Below are 16427 nucleotides of genomic sequence, written 5' to 3' on the forward strand. Positions count from 1 at the left end.
AATTGATATTCATTATGATAATATAATTATAAAGGTGAGTAAACCGTCAACGCAATCTCTCACCCTTGATATTCACTTGCCTCCAAAAAACCACTTAGCTGGCAATAAATCAGTGTTGAGCAACCAGCGCAGAGAACCTGTTTCTCACCCGCTGTTTAGTTTGGAAGTCATTCCTTTGGAGTGAAGCGCTTCACAGTGCCGCTCGTCAGAGGGCGGCTCTTTGGCTGCTCTTTTTATTATAAATGCTTTACTCCCTCCCTCCGTGCGCTGTTCAGCTCCTCTCATCGCGAGCTCTCCACTGTCTGGATCTGTGCTATAGATAGATGGGCTTCATGCCACACGCCGTCAACCGACAGGTTGCAAAGGTTAAGAGTTTGATTCCACAGATTTCACCGCTTCTCATCGTTTTCTCGTCGTTTTGGGGTGTTTTTTTCTCCTCTGCTTGGATACTTCTGACTTAGGCATTGGATATGTGCACACAGGATGGTGACAACCCCTTTCCTCCCCGTAGAAGTAAAATAAAATAGGCTTTCGCACAACACTGGATTTACTCCTGTCGTTCCTTATGAAGAAGTCAAAAGTAAGTACTCTTCTTTGCTTGTTTTTAACTTGAGGAAATAAACAGTTTCTTATTATGCGTGACGCATGCGGAGCACTCTCCTGCTGCTTACGCACGCTCACACTAAACCAGAAAGCTCTCATTTTCACTCTGCTCATTTATGTTATTGTTATTTTCTGTTGCACGAGTTAATATGAATTTAGTTCAGTCTAGCGCGGCTTAATAAGTGACACATTTTAGTTGCAGCAGATATTCCAGCATGCAGGACCAAAGCTGCAGTGCTTCATTTATTGCCTTTAGTTTCTCGACGCTGTAAAGTGTCAGACCTGGGCTCACCTCTCCCTTATCAAAAAAAAAAGCACCTGTCCGGAGTTAATCCAGGTTGACCCACATCCACGCCTTCTGTGTTCCGTTGGCAGGGCAAACAACTGCATGGATCCGGATCAATATGTTGATAGTAACGGCGCAAGTCTGCCTCTTATCAATTGTCCACGAAGGAGGCGTTTGGCTCCGTGCGTCAACAATATCTAACATGAAAACTATGCATAATAATTATATGCGATAGGTATATATTGTTAGCACCCAGGTCAAAGACATCACTTAATCACCTTCATGTACGCTGACCAGTTTTCTCTTTAAACATGAATGTAATGTTTTATTTTATTTTACCTTTTCAGGTTAACGGAGATCATTTATCATAATCGGGGTGTCAGTCTGCTTTTTCTGTTCATGTTTCTGGTTGTAAAGTGGCCTGAAAATAGCTGGCAATTATCCACCAGATCAGGCTGCCCCTCAGGTTATTCATGAGCATACTTTCTAATGACAGAGGCTCTTGTCTGTTTTAAGGTGAAGTGTCTGCAGGGCCATTTTAACCCCCTTCCCTCCAAGCCATCCTCTCACATGGCTGACAATAAAATGTGAAATTAAAATATTAAGCTTCAAGCTTCTGTTTGAGCAGAGTTGGATTAGTTCTTGACCAAGGAAAACCAAAGCATTCCTGCACAGCTGTCATTTTACGTTTGTCATCTACACTGAGTCTGTATTTAACATCTGTGCCAGCATATGATCGCCTTACAATGACTACATTATAAAATAGAAAAACCTTTTTTTAATTTATTTTAAGTATTTGCACATTTTATTTGAGTCATTTATCCTACATGTGTGTGCGTGTACGAAGGTGTGTAAATTTTAATGAAGGCAGGTTAAACCTGCGTTCCATCCCTAAGGCTGTTTACCTGAACCCTGAGCACATCAAGTTTTTGCTGTAGCTCAGCCTCAGTCTGCATGACAACTTAAGCTCCTGTTTCTCCAATATCAGTTAAAAATGTAAAACATAATCTATATTAATAACACAGGGTATATTTGTGTGTGTAGATGCACCAGGGAATGAAAGTCTATGAAGTCTCCTGGAGGAAGGGCGGGCATCTCTGCAGCTTTGCTGCTGCTAATCATATGCCGAGCACAATTTCCTTTTATGCTTCTTTAATAAAGTTGTACAATACATTGTGCTCTTTGCCTGACTGCATCTTTCATCCTCTTATTTGGTGTCCTTGCTGCAGCTCATGATGCTTTCCAGTGTCACATAACCACATGTGGAAAAAAAAAAAAGGCATTTGGTCATGTTTATGATATTAGCTTTGTCGCATTTGTCCAAAAAATGGTGGGTGAGGAAGGGAGAGCTTTCACTTCAAGGATGCATTGATCTATTTATTACCTCCATATTTCTACTGGACTTTGAATTTTAAATAGCACCGAAGGACTTACAGCATGTTACTTTGTCTTTAGATTCATTTACACTCGGAAAAGAAAAGCAACATTTTCACAAGAACTAATGAAGAGTTCTGAGAAATGCTACAGCACATGAGGTTTCTGCTTCAGAAAGTGTCTGAGTGAGAGAAAGTGCAAGAGCTTGTCAACGTCTTCTCACCTTCACAGAACATTTGACACCAGTAGGGAGCGCCAGTTTTCTGATGCCTGCAAGCAGCCACCCAGGTCTTGGGGCTATGGGAGTTTTAGAAAGACGCCTGACATCTGCGGCGCCCGCCTGAGTGCAGCCACTAAGCATTATTTACTGCTCTAAACTCTGCTTCTTCACTCGGGGAGCTATTTTCCCAGGTTCCACTTTTCTGTTCTGAAGGACAGGGAGAAGGCAGATGAAAAGGATTTTAAGTAGCAGGATGATTTAGACACAGACGATTAATCCTACAGAGGAGCTGAGCTCCCTTCGTGGTTGTAAATTTCACAGGCTCAGTTTGCTTCTGCTTTATTGACTTGTCCTCTGACCTGCAGGGGAGCATTTCGGAGTACGCCTGATCCTTTTATATTGATTTCGAGGAATTAATAGTCCTTTATGTCTTTTTAGAAGGATACAGATTATCACAAACGGACGCATACAAGCTTGAATCAACAGACTGGCACTCTGTTTGCATCATTCAGATTTATTATCTCACATGTTTTGGACAAGCACACAAGGAGTAGGCTTTGCTGCCTGGAGGCTTTTGATGTGTCAGAATTTCACTTTCCAGAATTCACAGCTGAATGAATCAGTTTTACTAAAATGCATAATTCTCAAATATATATTAATCTCCCCCCGCACGCACACACACACACACACACACACACACACACACACACAGATATATCAGTTACAGCAGTGACGAATGCTAGTTTGTCAGTGGTGCTTGACAAATCAACCCTATGACTTGTTTTATAACCACAGCTCATGGCTGACTGCATGTCCTTCCAAGTTATTTAATTTGTGAGACATGGGGTTATTGTGTGCCCACTCAACTGCTTAAACCTTAATTACCCCCAGTAGTCAATTCATGTGTTTTCACATGCAATTTTTTTTCCATTCAACATCAAATAGACCATTGTATTTACATTCTCTATTATTTGGCTAGACAACTCTGACTAACTAGTTATAGTCCTGTGGGTTAGGCTCAGAGGTGAAACATAAGTTTCTGGGGCACCTGATGGACTTTTAGTATAGTCCATTTACTATAAACCAAGTGAGTGACAATTCAAAACCTCCAGTAAAATCTAACCTCTAACAGCAGAGATTCTCTCTGTTCTTGAGAAGCTGTAGCAGGAGATACTCAATACCCTCAAAAACCAACCGTGTTTTATGAGGGCTGTCCTCTAAAAGTTGAGTTTTTATCAGTCAAACCAAGTCGAACCTTTGATTTGTTTAAGCTGTGACTCTGTACATAGAGAAACAGAGTGGCAGGCTGTAGACTTTATAAATGACTCTCAAAGGATCAAGTGATTGAATACTGGTTAAAAAAAACAAGAACATTTAGTGTTAGGGTGTGTTTGAACTGCCAACACCATGCTAAGGTGTTCCGCTTGATTTCAAGATGGAGTCCCTCGGTAGCCATAATTTAATTATCCACCTGCCAGCAGAGCAGGTTATGATTTATGCTGCTTGCTTTTGTACTGTATGATAGGACAGAAATAAATTAGGGGGAAAGAGTGGGGAATGACTTGTGAAAAAAAGGAGGCCTGGGTGAACTTGAACCCACTTGGACGACTTTTGCCAATGTACATGGTGTGTGACCCATCTGCTAGGTCATCTGCATCCCTAGTTTAGGATTTCTTCAGTGATTTTTTTTTATTTATTTTTTTAGCAAGGCTACATGATATACTTAACACAATGATGACATGACTGCAAAACCAATAAGTAGCAAGCTGGAACTGTTTTACTGTGCATCTGGCAGTGAACAAAAACTCATAAAATGAAATTTGAGACTAACTGGAAAAACCAAGTTTCAACCTCCAGTCTTGAAAAATCAAGCCAACACAGTGGTGCTGTATAGACTGAAAGTTAGGTCAAGATAGTGTATCCAATTTGGCAGCTGCCATTGGAGGCTTCTTGGGATGCAAAGTTGTTTAATAGAGCAAAGATAGACTTCCTGTTAACAACCCTACAATATACAGAAAGATAGTTAGTAAAACTGTTCATGAGGCCTTGGGATAAAAGTGAAAGACGGAGTTCTAAAGGTTTGTGCTGTCGGTCCTACATGTGGGCTTTTCTGTATTACAAAGTAAAACATTTATTTCAAAGATGTTTAAAGCTTCAAGAAAGTTTTACTAGAAACAAAGCAAACATGTTTTAAATTACAGCATGTTGCCTTGTCCCAAATCCCAGGCGTTATGTCTGAGCATCAACATGTGTTTGTGCCACTTCAGTTGAAGATTAAGGACTGTCTGTGGTCATTGAGCTGCTTGCCTATTCAAACCCAATGTCTGCCTTTGATTGTCTTTGGGTCAATGAATTCAGGAAATATACATTTAGCTTTCCATTTTATGACTGTTTGACATCTTGGTGTTTAGCTGTTGTTGATCCCTCTGAAGTTTGGACCACCAACAACTCATCTTGAAGTCAATGTTTGAAAAATGTTTTTTTTTTTGTACAGAGAGTGGAAGAGGTTTTGGTAGATAGCCATAAAACCAGCCAGAGCTTAGAAAACACACTGAAAGAACTTTAGGATTTTAAAAACAATGTTTATAGCTCTCTAAACCAATAACCATTCCAGCTGAGGTCTGCCTCTTGAGCTGTCGGATCCGGCAGCTGTCGGCTGCAGTGATATATTTACTGTTTTACATGGTGTTGCACGATTCATGAGAGTCGTAAATTCCTGTTAATTGTTCAATATAGAGTTCTCTTTCAATTATGTATGGCTTAGTGTCGTAAATACTGAGCAACAAAGAGTACTCTGCGTCCAGTGTTTAACAAAAAAATGAATATCTTGTTCCAGCATCTCAAATGTGATTTCCTGTTTTGCTCTGTTTGATGTTGTAATGAAATATATTTGTGCGCTGGTCTGATGGTCAATGTTGGCTCTTAGACGATCATATGGGAACTCCCCAATGGTTTTCCAACAAAGCTGCTCCATTGGACAGGTGGCTTGCAGCAAACACTTATGAAGCAAACTAAACAGCAGCTAAACGATATATGCAATCTCTTGAGCCCCAAAGCATGGTCCAAACATTGCCCTTTTTTTTTAGATGTTGTCTTTAAGTTAAAACAGGCTTAACCTAACTTACGTAGTGCACAAACTACAGCCACTTCAGCAGGTGCATTGTTGGTTAATTTCAATAGCTGCTCTATGGTATTCTCATGTATGAGCCCAAATACAAACATTTCGAGACATCTTCAGCATAATGTGAACCACTTTTAACCCACAGCTCTTCTAAATTAGGAACCTCACTCCTACTTTCATCCGTCCCTGCCTCTTGTGATAATGCTCATTTTTTGAAGTCCAGTGGATGAACCTGAAAAATGCACAGTTATGAAACAAAGCCAAACGAGCCACTTTCTGTTTGTCCCTGAGAAGCTGAGAAGGTTTTCACATGGCAGCTGTTCACATCTTTCAAAAGTTTTATTTGCAAGCTTCGGATAAAACGGACGCCATTACCTTTACAAAAAATTGTAATAAAGCAATTAATGTCAACCCCCCGGTGCACAGTAACGTTGTCCTTGCGAGTAGAATGGATAAGTACTGGGAGATTGGAATGTTTCGATATATGTTGATTTCAAACAAACGAGGCTTTCACACAGAAGCTTGGACTTTGTGCCCAATGGAAAAGAAACATCAACAACAGACAATTTAATGTTGTGAGTAGTATAATATTCACAAACCACTAATTATTTGACCTTTGTAACTTAATGTCATTCAAAATAAACTACCGTAAATTCCGGACTATAAGCCGCTACTTTTTTCTCACACTTCGAGCACTGCGGCTTCTACTCCGGTGCGGCTAATGCATGGATTTTTTATGGGGGACAATGAGCTTCTGCCGCAAAAACATTTGACTTCGTCACGTCGGATCTTAATATCAGTCATTTTGCGCTTCATGCACGCACCCTCATGATGGAAAACACACTGAGAAATACATATGATGCAGCTTTCAAGTTAAAGGCGATCGACCTGGCTGTCAAAGAAGCTAACAGAGCTGCTGCACGTTAAGATGACACTGACAGCGACAACAGAGACTGAGGAAGTGAGTAATGAAGTCATTCTGAGGCAGTGAATGGATGGACTTTTTCTTGTGAAATATATTACGGTCATCTTTTTCATCAGCCGTGTTACAGACACCGTCGGCTAGGCTTCGTATTGTAACGGTTCATGTTGTAAAGTCAGTAGTTGATAATGTGTTCATAATTCCGATTATGTGGAGAGTCAGTGAATGCACCAGCGAGAACGTGTTGAGTGGCTGTATGAGAGAACGCTGGGGGAGAGAGTTGGATTGTTACGGCAAGTTATGTGTTGCTCTCTGCTGTAAACGGCGTGGTCACGGCCGACAGTGATCGCGTTATTAAAAGTTATTATTTGAACGCTCTCGTCGTCCTTTAACGTCCGTACGGACGCTACAGTATTTGCGGATGTTACCGGTAGCCTACGTCTGTGTAAATAGCTCTTGTTATAGCGTGGACACCTGCGGCTTATAATCAAGTGCGGCTTATATATGTACAAATACATTTATTTACTTATTTTTAGCCGGTGCGGCTTATATCCAGGTGCGCTCAATAGTACGGAATTTACGGTAATTAGCCATTTTCTAAAAACCGTCCCACATTCTTTTAGTTTAATTAAATGCTCCATGGGTTCTTTGATTACCAATGTCTAGATATAAGAGCTTGTTGGACATTGGAAGTACGTCATATTAAAGAGTTCATCATGTAGTAGAATCATGTGTTGGATGACTTTTTCCTTATCAACTGTATGTGTAATCAGGCTATTTTTAATACGCCTCAGGACAATGTCATGTCATGATGTCCTGCATCCACATAGTTAACAGGGGGTTGAGTTATCGCTGCATACAGGACTGCTTATTTTATCCTTGTGAACATCTGACTCGGCGCTTGCCGCTTTAAGGCATTTAGATGACTTTGATTTGTCCCCTCCTTCTTAGAAATATTCATGCCAAACAGTGCATCTGCTTGTTAGGAAATTGTAGTTTCCACATGATCAGGTATTCAAGGTTGGATGAGAGGCCAATAACGCCAATTAATAGAGGAAGCCAGAAACTGTGTTAGTCATGCTTTTTTCTCAAGATACATTATTTAAGCAGACATGGGTTTTGCAACATTGCTTAAGGCTTGGCATGATGGGCAGCCAACTGAACGTGTTTTTCATGAATTTAAGGAGCTGTGGCATCAAACAGCGTCATCAATTGAACTTATTCTGAGGATTTTACAAGAAAAGTTCACTTCTAAAAGTCTAAATCCTTGTATCAATTATGTTGGGCAACAGAAATCTTCTCCCACTTTATTTTAAAACAAGAAGAGCTGAAGCGTACCTCGCTGTCCCTCCTGGCTCAATTTTAGTCCAGATGGTGTGAAAGATAAATAGAATACAGGGATTTTATTCATTTTGTTTTACTCAGAGAGGTTTGTCAGCAAAGAGGAATGAAAAACAAAAATCACTAACAGCTCCAGGATTTTAAAGGTCAACCATCATCTACCTTCTGGGGATGAAAAATGGAGACCATGCCATTAACCCCTTGTTAATACAATTTAAGGCAGGGGTCAGGTGGTCTTCCAATAAGATTTTTACAGTCAGAAAACTAATTTCCTTCATTGTGCAATTTGTTTCAGATAAAGAGTGGATAAGAATAAAACACAGCTGTTTTAATTACAGCAGTGATTTAAGCGGCTATATCGATTTTTGGGCATGTTAAGAGTGATTTTAATTCCCTCCCATCTGCTCTGTAGAACATTTTGACTGCACCTATTTTAAATCACTTGTAAAAAGGAACCAAATAATAGCCCAACAACTGAAGAAAATGCATTTTTACTCACCCCCAGATCACACTAACATGTACAGCCCATGTTTATTGTGTCTACACAACTTCATCTCTTTTTTTTTTTTTTTTTTTTTTTTTTGGCTGACTAAAATTTTCAGTAATAAGAAGTCCAAAAAAATATCATCCTCAATAAATGTAGACGCACAATATAAGTATAATTTTTTCAAGTGGTAAATTAAAGTGCACAGCAAGACACACACTAGTGCACACACAGGACCAAACACATGATCCCTTTAGGGCAGCGATAACAAAGGAGGCAAAGTTCTCAACTGTTTACTTTGACCTAAGAACAAGCAGTCATTATTGTAAAAGTTATCATTTTAATCAGGAATAAAACGATCAATTCAATTGGTTAGTGAGGAAAGTGCCAGTTCGTTCAACTTTGATTTGCTACAGACAATTTTTGTGGGACAATTTTTATAATTGTGTCCCACAAAAGCAGCAGAGTTTTAATAACTAGACATATTTCAGAAGATTTCTATCTGTACATCAGTGTCCAAGAGAGAGCACAAGGAAGCTGTTGAGCCTTATAGAAAGCAGGAAGAGAAGTTTGTTATTATAAAGTGGGTTGCACACTACTGACTGTACCGTCTTACTTTAACCCCATCTCTACCTTTGGTTGATGTCATAACTTTGAAAAGAGCAAGAGCACATTGTTTGCACTTGTGTGCTCCAAGCAAACAGCATAATAGATTAATCAGATTTGAATAACTCCTCTACATCCATTTCCCACCACAGTCGTGCAAATCTTTGTCTGAATCACAAGATCAAAAAAGTATTGTTTTTGTTTACACTCAAAAGTGCAGTTTTGGAGAAAAACTAGTTAAAGACTGAGACGTGGGTGAGAACTTGTGAAGGTAAACACTTGGCAGAGCTTCCGTCAGGGAATCTGATAAAAAAAAAAAAAGCAACGTTGCACAACTCAGACTTCTTCCTTGTTGTCCGAGCTGAATTCCCCCTCCTGCAGTTATGGTGCATATTAACCAGATCTGTCCCTGCAGTTATTTGTTGACACAGTTATGTGCATATATAAAGGGAGTGTAAAGAATACATCAAATTACGCTTTTGCTTTCCAAAGAAAACAACAGAGAGCATCCATGCATTTTATCTCTGTCTTCCTTCTTTTATAAGATAAGATTTCCTGCTGGCCAACAGATTTATTTTGTTAATTTATGTCTGGGTTCACTCATGAGCTTAATTCAACAGACATTTCACAGTGAAAAAGAAATTTGTTTGTCCAGTTTGGCGACAAAGTGATGGCCGTTACTTTATTTCAACACATTGAGTCTTGCAGTTATATGCCCCAAGCTTTCTCCCATTCAAACAGGAAATTCTTCTCAGGAACAAGATATCATCACCTCTATGCACTAAAAAAACATACACTTGTTTGAAGAATCTCCTTCTGAAATTCCACTAACACTATCAGTTCTTCTATTGTGGCCTTAGCTATTTTATTTCCATGTTCACCACAACAACTTCGATTCTTTTCCAGACCACCAAAGCTAATATTTGGTAAAAAAGACAACAGCATTTGGTTGAAGCTGTTCTTTGAAAGCCCTTGTATAACACAAGACATGGTGAGCTCTGAACTAATTGGACATTTGAAAGGGTTTGTTTGTTTCCTCTAAAACATACAATTAGTGAGAACTGCAGTGAAAAAAGAAGATGGTTTTAGAACGATTCGGTGCCAGACTTTCAAAGTATTAGCTATAGCTGAGTGTAGCAGCTGGTTAATTAATTACCACTGCTGCCAATATGCATATGTTAAGCCCTGCGTAGGTGTCCAGTCTGAATGATGCCAATTACGTGGGTGTCATTAGTTGTCCATCAAGCAAACCTTTCACTTCCATCCCCAAAAAATGCCGGTCTTTATTCTCCATTTGTCATTTAAAGTATTCAGCAATATAACATTTCTGTCATTTTTTTTGCCCACTTCTTCCTCATCGGCTCTCAAAGGTTGAGATACGAACAGACATGCCACGTCAAGTATATTTGTTTGGCACATTTAAAAACAGCTTCAGCTGAGTAAAATACTTTACAGGCAGTGCAAAACAACAGAACCAAAAGAAAAGAGATCACGCTCAGCATGGCTCAGATACTTACTCATTTTGCGCAACACATAGACAATGAATGGGCTTGACAGTGGTGCGAAGCACCCACCACATTCTATCTGAGAACACCTTCATTGAGCCTGCTCATATTGTGTAAACATTGGAGCCTACAGGATCTTGAGTTATGCATTATTTTTTTGTGACAAAAATCCTCAGATCCTTCATCAGTAAACAAAGCTGTTACCGTTCAATCTGAAGCTTTTAGAACCTTCAGAGCCTCTGAGTGTCTGCACAACCAGATTGATTCTGTCTAATGCAACCTAATTGTCTGGCTCTTCTCCATTACCTTGAAGTGTATTTTGTTAGTGCCAACAGCTGTAAGCATACCTCAGCAGACAGCAGACTTAATGTTCTCAGATGCTAATTTGATTTACACATGAGGTCAGCGAGCTCTTGTTCCTTTGAATCTGCTGTCTAAATGTATGTTTTGTTTTAAGGCTCAGTTCTTTAAGCTCTTTTGTAACTTTTTTGGTTTGATGCTGTGGACACATAGTCATAATTTAATAAGCTATCAACCTGATTGATTTGGTGATGACATCAAATTTTAGAATGAAGGCAGGCTCAACATAAGACATATTTAGATAAGTTAAAATACTTAGATAACTTTGATAAGTTAGATAAGATAGAACTGCTTCTCCATAGTCTTATCTGTTGGTTCATATGAGGCAAGGACTGCTTTGAATATTGAGGCCTCTGTTTCTGTGCGCTTTATTGGTCGGTTAAATATTTACATGTGAATGTGACTAAGATCCTTCCATGTGGCCTGCAAACTGCTAATTCTTAACAGTATGGTGTGAGAAAGAAGCATGATTTCATTTCCCAGTCCATAAACAGCAGAAAGTGGTAAAAAATGTTGGCACACTGCACAAAGTAAAATCTGATCCAAAAAAGCTCTCTTACTGAAGGTGCTGTTCAAATTCTAAACATTTTGGGGAGGTATCAAGGCTGGGAACAGATAGGGATATAAAGACTCTTAAAGATTGTTTTTTCAATACACAGCAATGCCGTCTCAATACCTTTTTTGTTTCTTAAACATTAACAGAAAAATGAAAAATCAGCAAAAACAGTCAGGTTAAGGGGCAAAAAAAAATCTCAAGCTTAGCTTAGATCAAAGAACATCTGGACACCAACAGCAGGCTTGTGTTTTCTTTGCACAGCTTTTATGGGTCATCTGCCATGCTTGTTAATCCTCATTATGAAACATGGGAACTAATATCACATGGCAGAATTCTAAACAACAATTTCAGCAAACGATTAGGACGAAGCATCCCACTCAGATAAAACAAGCAGCGTGTTGCTATGGAGGGCTATTGTCATGCAAGACTCTGTGTTCAGCTTTTATGAGATTATGTGGTTAAGAGGGCCACGAGGCCTGCGGTCTGGAGAGCCTGTTCAGCTAATGACGCCTCCTGTTCAAAGTGGTGGTGGAAAATGAGACAGGGTAATCATCCTCAGCATCAGTATGATGAGAGAGAGCAGGCTTGCAGGCCTCGAGAGCCTCGATGCTTCTGACCGTGACGCATGAGAGGGTTTTAGTCTGAAGGGGTTGCACCTTCGAGCTGGTTCTGCTGTGTTGAGAACAAAAAGTGGTTGGATTTTCTTCGTGAAGGACACAGAAACAGGGTTGTTATCGGTGCTCTGGACAGAAGCGGGGACCATTTGCACCACTTAGTGTTCTGCAAACATTACAATAAGTGAGTCGAAGTCATCTGGCTATTCTCACTGCAGCCTTGCGCTTCATGGATGTGTTTGGCATGGGCTGTCTTGTTGGGAGTCACTGAGTATGTTTTGGAACTTGTACGAACAAGATGTGTTTGTTTTTACTAGGTGATTATTTAACTGAAATGTTTTCTCATCTACTATCCTGTTGAAACAACACAACTCCTGATAAGAAAGGAATTTGCTTTCCATTTAGCATCTTGTTTATTTTGCCAGAGTCGTTAAGTTTCTGTGGACAGCATTTAAGAACAATCAAGTATTGATTGATTGATTGATGATTAAAGCTGCAAGCTTTATGAAAACAGGTAAATCTTTTGAAATACGTTTTCTGCAAAAACAAAACAGCCCTTTTTATAAAGAGCTGCATCAAAACTCAAATTGCATCAAAAACTGAGAGATTATGATTAGAAGACTACATTTCAGACCAAAGGGATGTCTCAGAGTACTGACTGTTTAAAACCAAATTGTTAGCACATTCAATAAACTATCCTAAATGTAGTCCTGAGATTTAAAGTAATACACGTCCACTGATCTATAATGTTAAACAATGTCAATCACAACTGACTGTCAACATTTTCGTGAACATCAAACATGAACAATTACAACGTTATTTATGTCAGATTTATTCTGACTAAATCGCATTTAAACTTGATGTTAATGCTGGAGCACACTGGATACACATTTACCCTCTCGTGGTACAACTTTGCACGTTAGCTAAGATCTTGCTGGTTTTTCTCGCTCCATCCCTGCCAATCATGCATGCAAGAAACCACAGGAATGCTCACACTTTCAGTTGAAGATGCACAAAGATATCAGCAGGAATAATCAAATAACAGCAATAGCACGTAATATGGCTGCTGATGGTGGCTGATGCAATGCATGCCTCAGCTAACAGAAAAAAATGACAGTCACGTTAATTAATGCAAAATAGGGTACAGAAGAATGCAGGTTTCAAAACAATCAAAATGTGGTGGTCGAGCGGGCACCCCACGTGAAGAGCCCACAGCCTATGCGGCAGTGCACATGTATCATGTAGCTGTGTCATCTTGCAGTGTTATCCTGTTAACATAGATATATGTCACCTGTTATTTTGCAAAAAAGCGAGCATTGGTAGCGGCTAAGCTGCAAGCTTTAGGTCATAGGTGTATGTTCGACAACAATAATGCATAGCAATGTACAACTTCATTTGATATTTCCATGATATTAAACAACCAATTGGTTTGATTTGATGGTAATGTTTTGCAACAAGTACATATTAGCTTTTTAGATATTGACCTTTCCAAACTACTACAGTCTAATGCTTGTAGCTCTTTATAATGCTTCCCCCAACAGCTCTACTTTTGGGTATTTTATGTGAATGTCCTCATAATATTCAAATATAATCCAAAGAGAGTATTTAAACCTGTGAATAAGCCTGCACTTAGTCTGTAGCGGCTTCAAAGTAAAAGCTTCAACTGCAGCTTGACTGATTACAAAATACATTTTTGACCCTTCTTAAAGAGGTCTGTTTTTTCTGTTTGGTAATTTAAAAACTCAGCCGATTTATCAAGAATACTGATGTAAATTGTAATTTTAACAAAAATATAATTTCCCCTTCCTTACACTCTCATTTTTAAATTTTTCCGTGAAAGCTTTGAAAAACATTTAAAACCACTAAACCCATCGATTTTGTGGCGCATTAAGTCAGATCAAAACCTTAGATCAGAATCAGCAGTAGTGTAAAGAGTAACATCATGAGAGATACAATCAATATCATCGAAGATGATGAACATGGCTGGAGAAAGTTTGGTAAAGTCCAAAAGTCTAGACAGATCAATACTGAGATTGACAGAAGATGCTGAGTCAGTATAGGTTTTTGTGTGAAATACTAATGGGGGTTCTGCTAAGTGAAGAAAAGCCATGAAGATGGAAACAATTCTAGACTCAATGAAAAAACCTTTGAAAGCTCCTGTCTGACACCTAAGTATAAAAAAGAAACCTTGAATAGTTACTATCAGTTTGTTCCATTAACAGAAAGAAAACTCTTTACTGTAGCTTTAGAAATTAATTGAAAAACAAGACAAATCAAGTCATGCAACTGAGCTGTATGCACAACATTTACTTGTATTTAACAATATGACTTTCATGATTTATTTGACTGGAAACTGGAAGGCCCTTTGATGCAAATAATTATGTTCAATCTTAACCACGCTTGAAAACATTTAATTACTTTTGTCGTTTCCCAAGGCCAAACTACCCACCAAGTGTAATTCAAATATGTTGATTAGTGTTTTAGAAAAGCTACCTGTCAGCACCAAGAGCTCCCGTGAGATTTAAACTCAATTGGAGTGAACACTTGCGGCTCCTCTAACATTAACGGCCGTCAGCTGGCTCCTTTTAAGGGGCTGTGAATCTGTCTCTTTAAGACTTTGGGAATGGTTACAGAAATTATTGTCTCAATTCAACACGTCATAACCTGCTGTGTATACTGCTGTGTTTACTTGCCCCCTTCTTGTTCTAAAAAAAACACCCCAGAGGGTTGATCATAAGGTTTAAAATAGAAAAATAACAGAAAGTGATGGTGTGTGACACAAAGGCATTAGCAGCCAACACCTAGATGATTCGTCGTTTAGACAAACTTTACAGGGATAAAACAGGGTAGTGTCGGAGAAAGTGTTGAGTGAAACTCCCATTCATAAAAAGCAGATCAATTGGAAGTGTCTTTGTAGCTTTGAAATAATGTCAACAGTCAGCCCTGCTGCTCCGTTGCAGCTTGAAGGCAAATTTAAACAGCTCTCTCTCTGAATTAATCCATAAAATGTAGGGCTAACATCTGATGGTATCACATCACATGTTGGGAGCACATGGATTTTTTTTCCCTCAAGGCTTCCGTACATTAGTAACAGGCTTTCTGATTCACTTCAATATAGAACATTATCTGTTTGTGCAGTAAAAGAGGCAGGACCATGTGTCTGATCAAAGTACACGAAACAGGTCATGCTTAATTCATTCAGTATAAGGGTGTAAAAGACCAACACATGATTGAGGTGCTGGTAATGTTGGCTTTTGCAGTCTCGATTTAAATAAAAACACTTTGTTCACATGTATGGAAGCCCTAAACGAACATAGTAGATTCATACATTTGATTGTTTCCATCTCAGCCGTCTTCTTGAGCTCTTGGCTTATTCATCTCGTTAAATCGAGATTGCGCGCATTGATGCAAGCCAGCTTTCGGCTTCCGTACAAATGAGCCCACGTTTTGCAGAACATCCTTCTTTTGATGTTTCATTTCTACTTCTTTGTATTACTTTATATTTTAGACAGTAGTGGGACCAATTAGTGATGGAAGTTCTTGCTATCTTTAGTGAGCAAGTTCTTTTGGCATTGAAATGATAAGATCTGCCTTTCTCTGCTTCCAAATTATTCAGTATTATTTAACTAAGTTTTATAATTTCAGGAATAACATTATTATAAAGTACATTTGGTGTAAAAAAAAAACAAAAAACAACCCTTCAAAGAAACAGGATCGACTGATTAAATCCAATCATATATTGGCTCGACTGTGATTATGCAAGAACAACAAACCACTGTTCCCTGCTTCGGCTGTGTAATTAGAGGAGACAACTCCCAGGCTCTTTCCTGACCAAAACACTAGTATCTATTAACATTTGAAAATATTTATGGGGGCAAGTGTCAAGTTTTTTACAGCTGAACAGCTTGTACTGCTACTTAAAAAAAAAAGGAAAAAAAAGCCTGACCTGACCTACTGTAGGGTCTCTGATTTCATTTTTCTTGTACAAATGTTGTTCATGACAGCCAAAGCTTGTCACATTAATGATGAATCACACGTTTGTGTACACATTTGGCATTCCCTAATCTCTTTTTCTCTTTCTTATCCTCCCTGCCTGTTATGTAAAGATGCTAAGTTATGAGTTTCTGTAAAAGTAATTGATTAACATCTAATCAACCCTTTACTTGGAGGCTTTTCCGTCGGTCTTTCCTGCTGTTAATGGGTCATTGTTTCCTTCTCTTCCTGCAGCAGATCTGTTTGACAAATATATAGCCACAGCAGGAACGTGGGTGTGGGACTTTGCCTCAAAGATTTTCAAATGACAGACTTAAATGTTTCTGAGAGACAGTAGAGGTATGAATGTGTGTAATTGTTGCTGCAAAACAGAGAGCGCGGGGCATCAAACCATATCTTAAATAAACTATACAGCCCAACCCTGGTGTACTGGTTAAACTGC

The 16427-nt window shown here is 39.0% G+C and overlaps 1 protein-coding gene across 2 annotated transcripts in view; it reads left to right on the plus strand.

The window, feature by feature from the left end:
* Positions 1-257: 257 nt before the first annotated feature.
* The window catches only part of kitlga (kit ligand a), a 28759-nt gene continuing 12589 nt past the window's right edge, over positions 258-16427 (plus strand). For both annotated transcript variants that reach the window (XM_079345805.1, XM_079345806.1), the window contains exon 1: positions 258-580. In XM_079345805.1, the coding sequence (XP_079201931.1) occupies positions 566-580 (15 nt within the window). In that variant the 5' untranslated portion in view covers positions 258-565. The remainder of the gene's footprint in view (positions 581-16427) is intronic.

Source organism: Symphodus melops (genome assembly GCF_947650265.1).
Source record: "Symphodus melops genome assembly, chromosome: 6".
Taxonomy (NCBI): domain Eukaryota; kingdom Metazoa; phylum Chordata; class Actinopteri; order Labriformes; family Labridae; genus Symphodus; species Symphodus melops.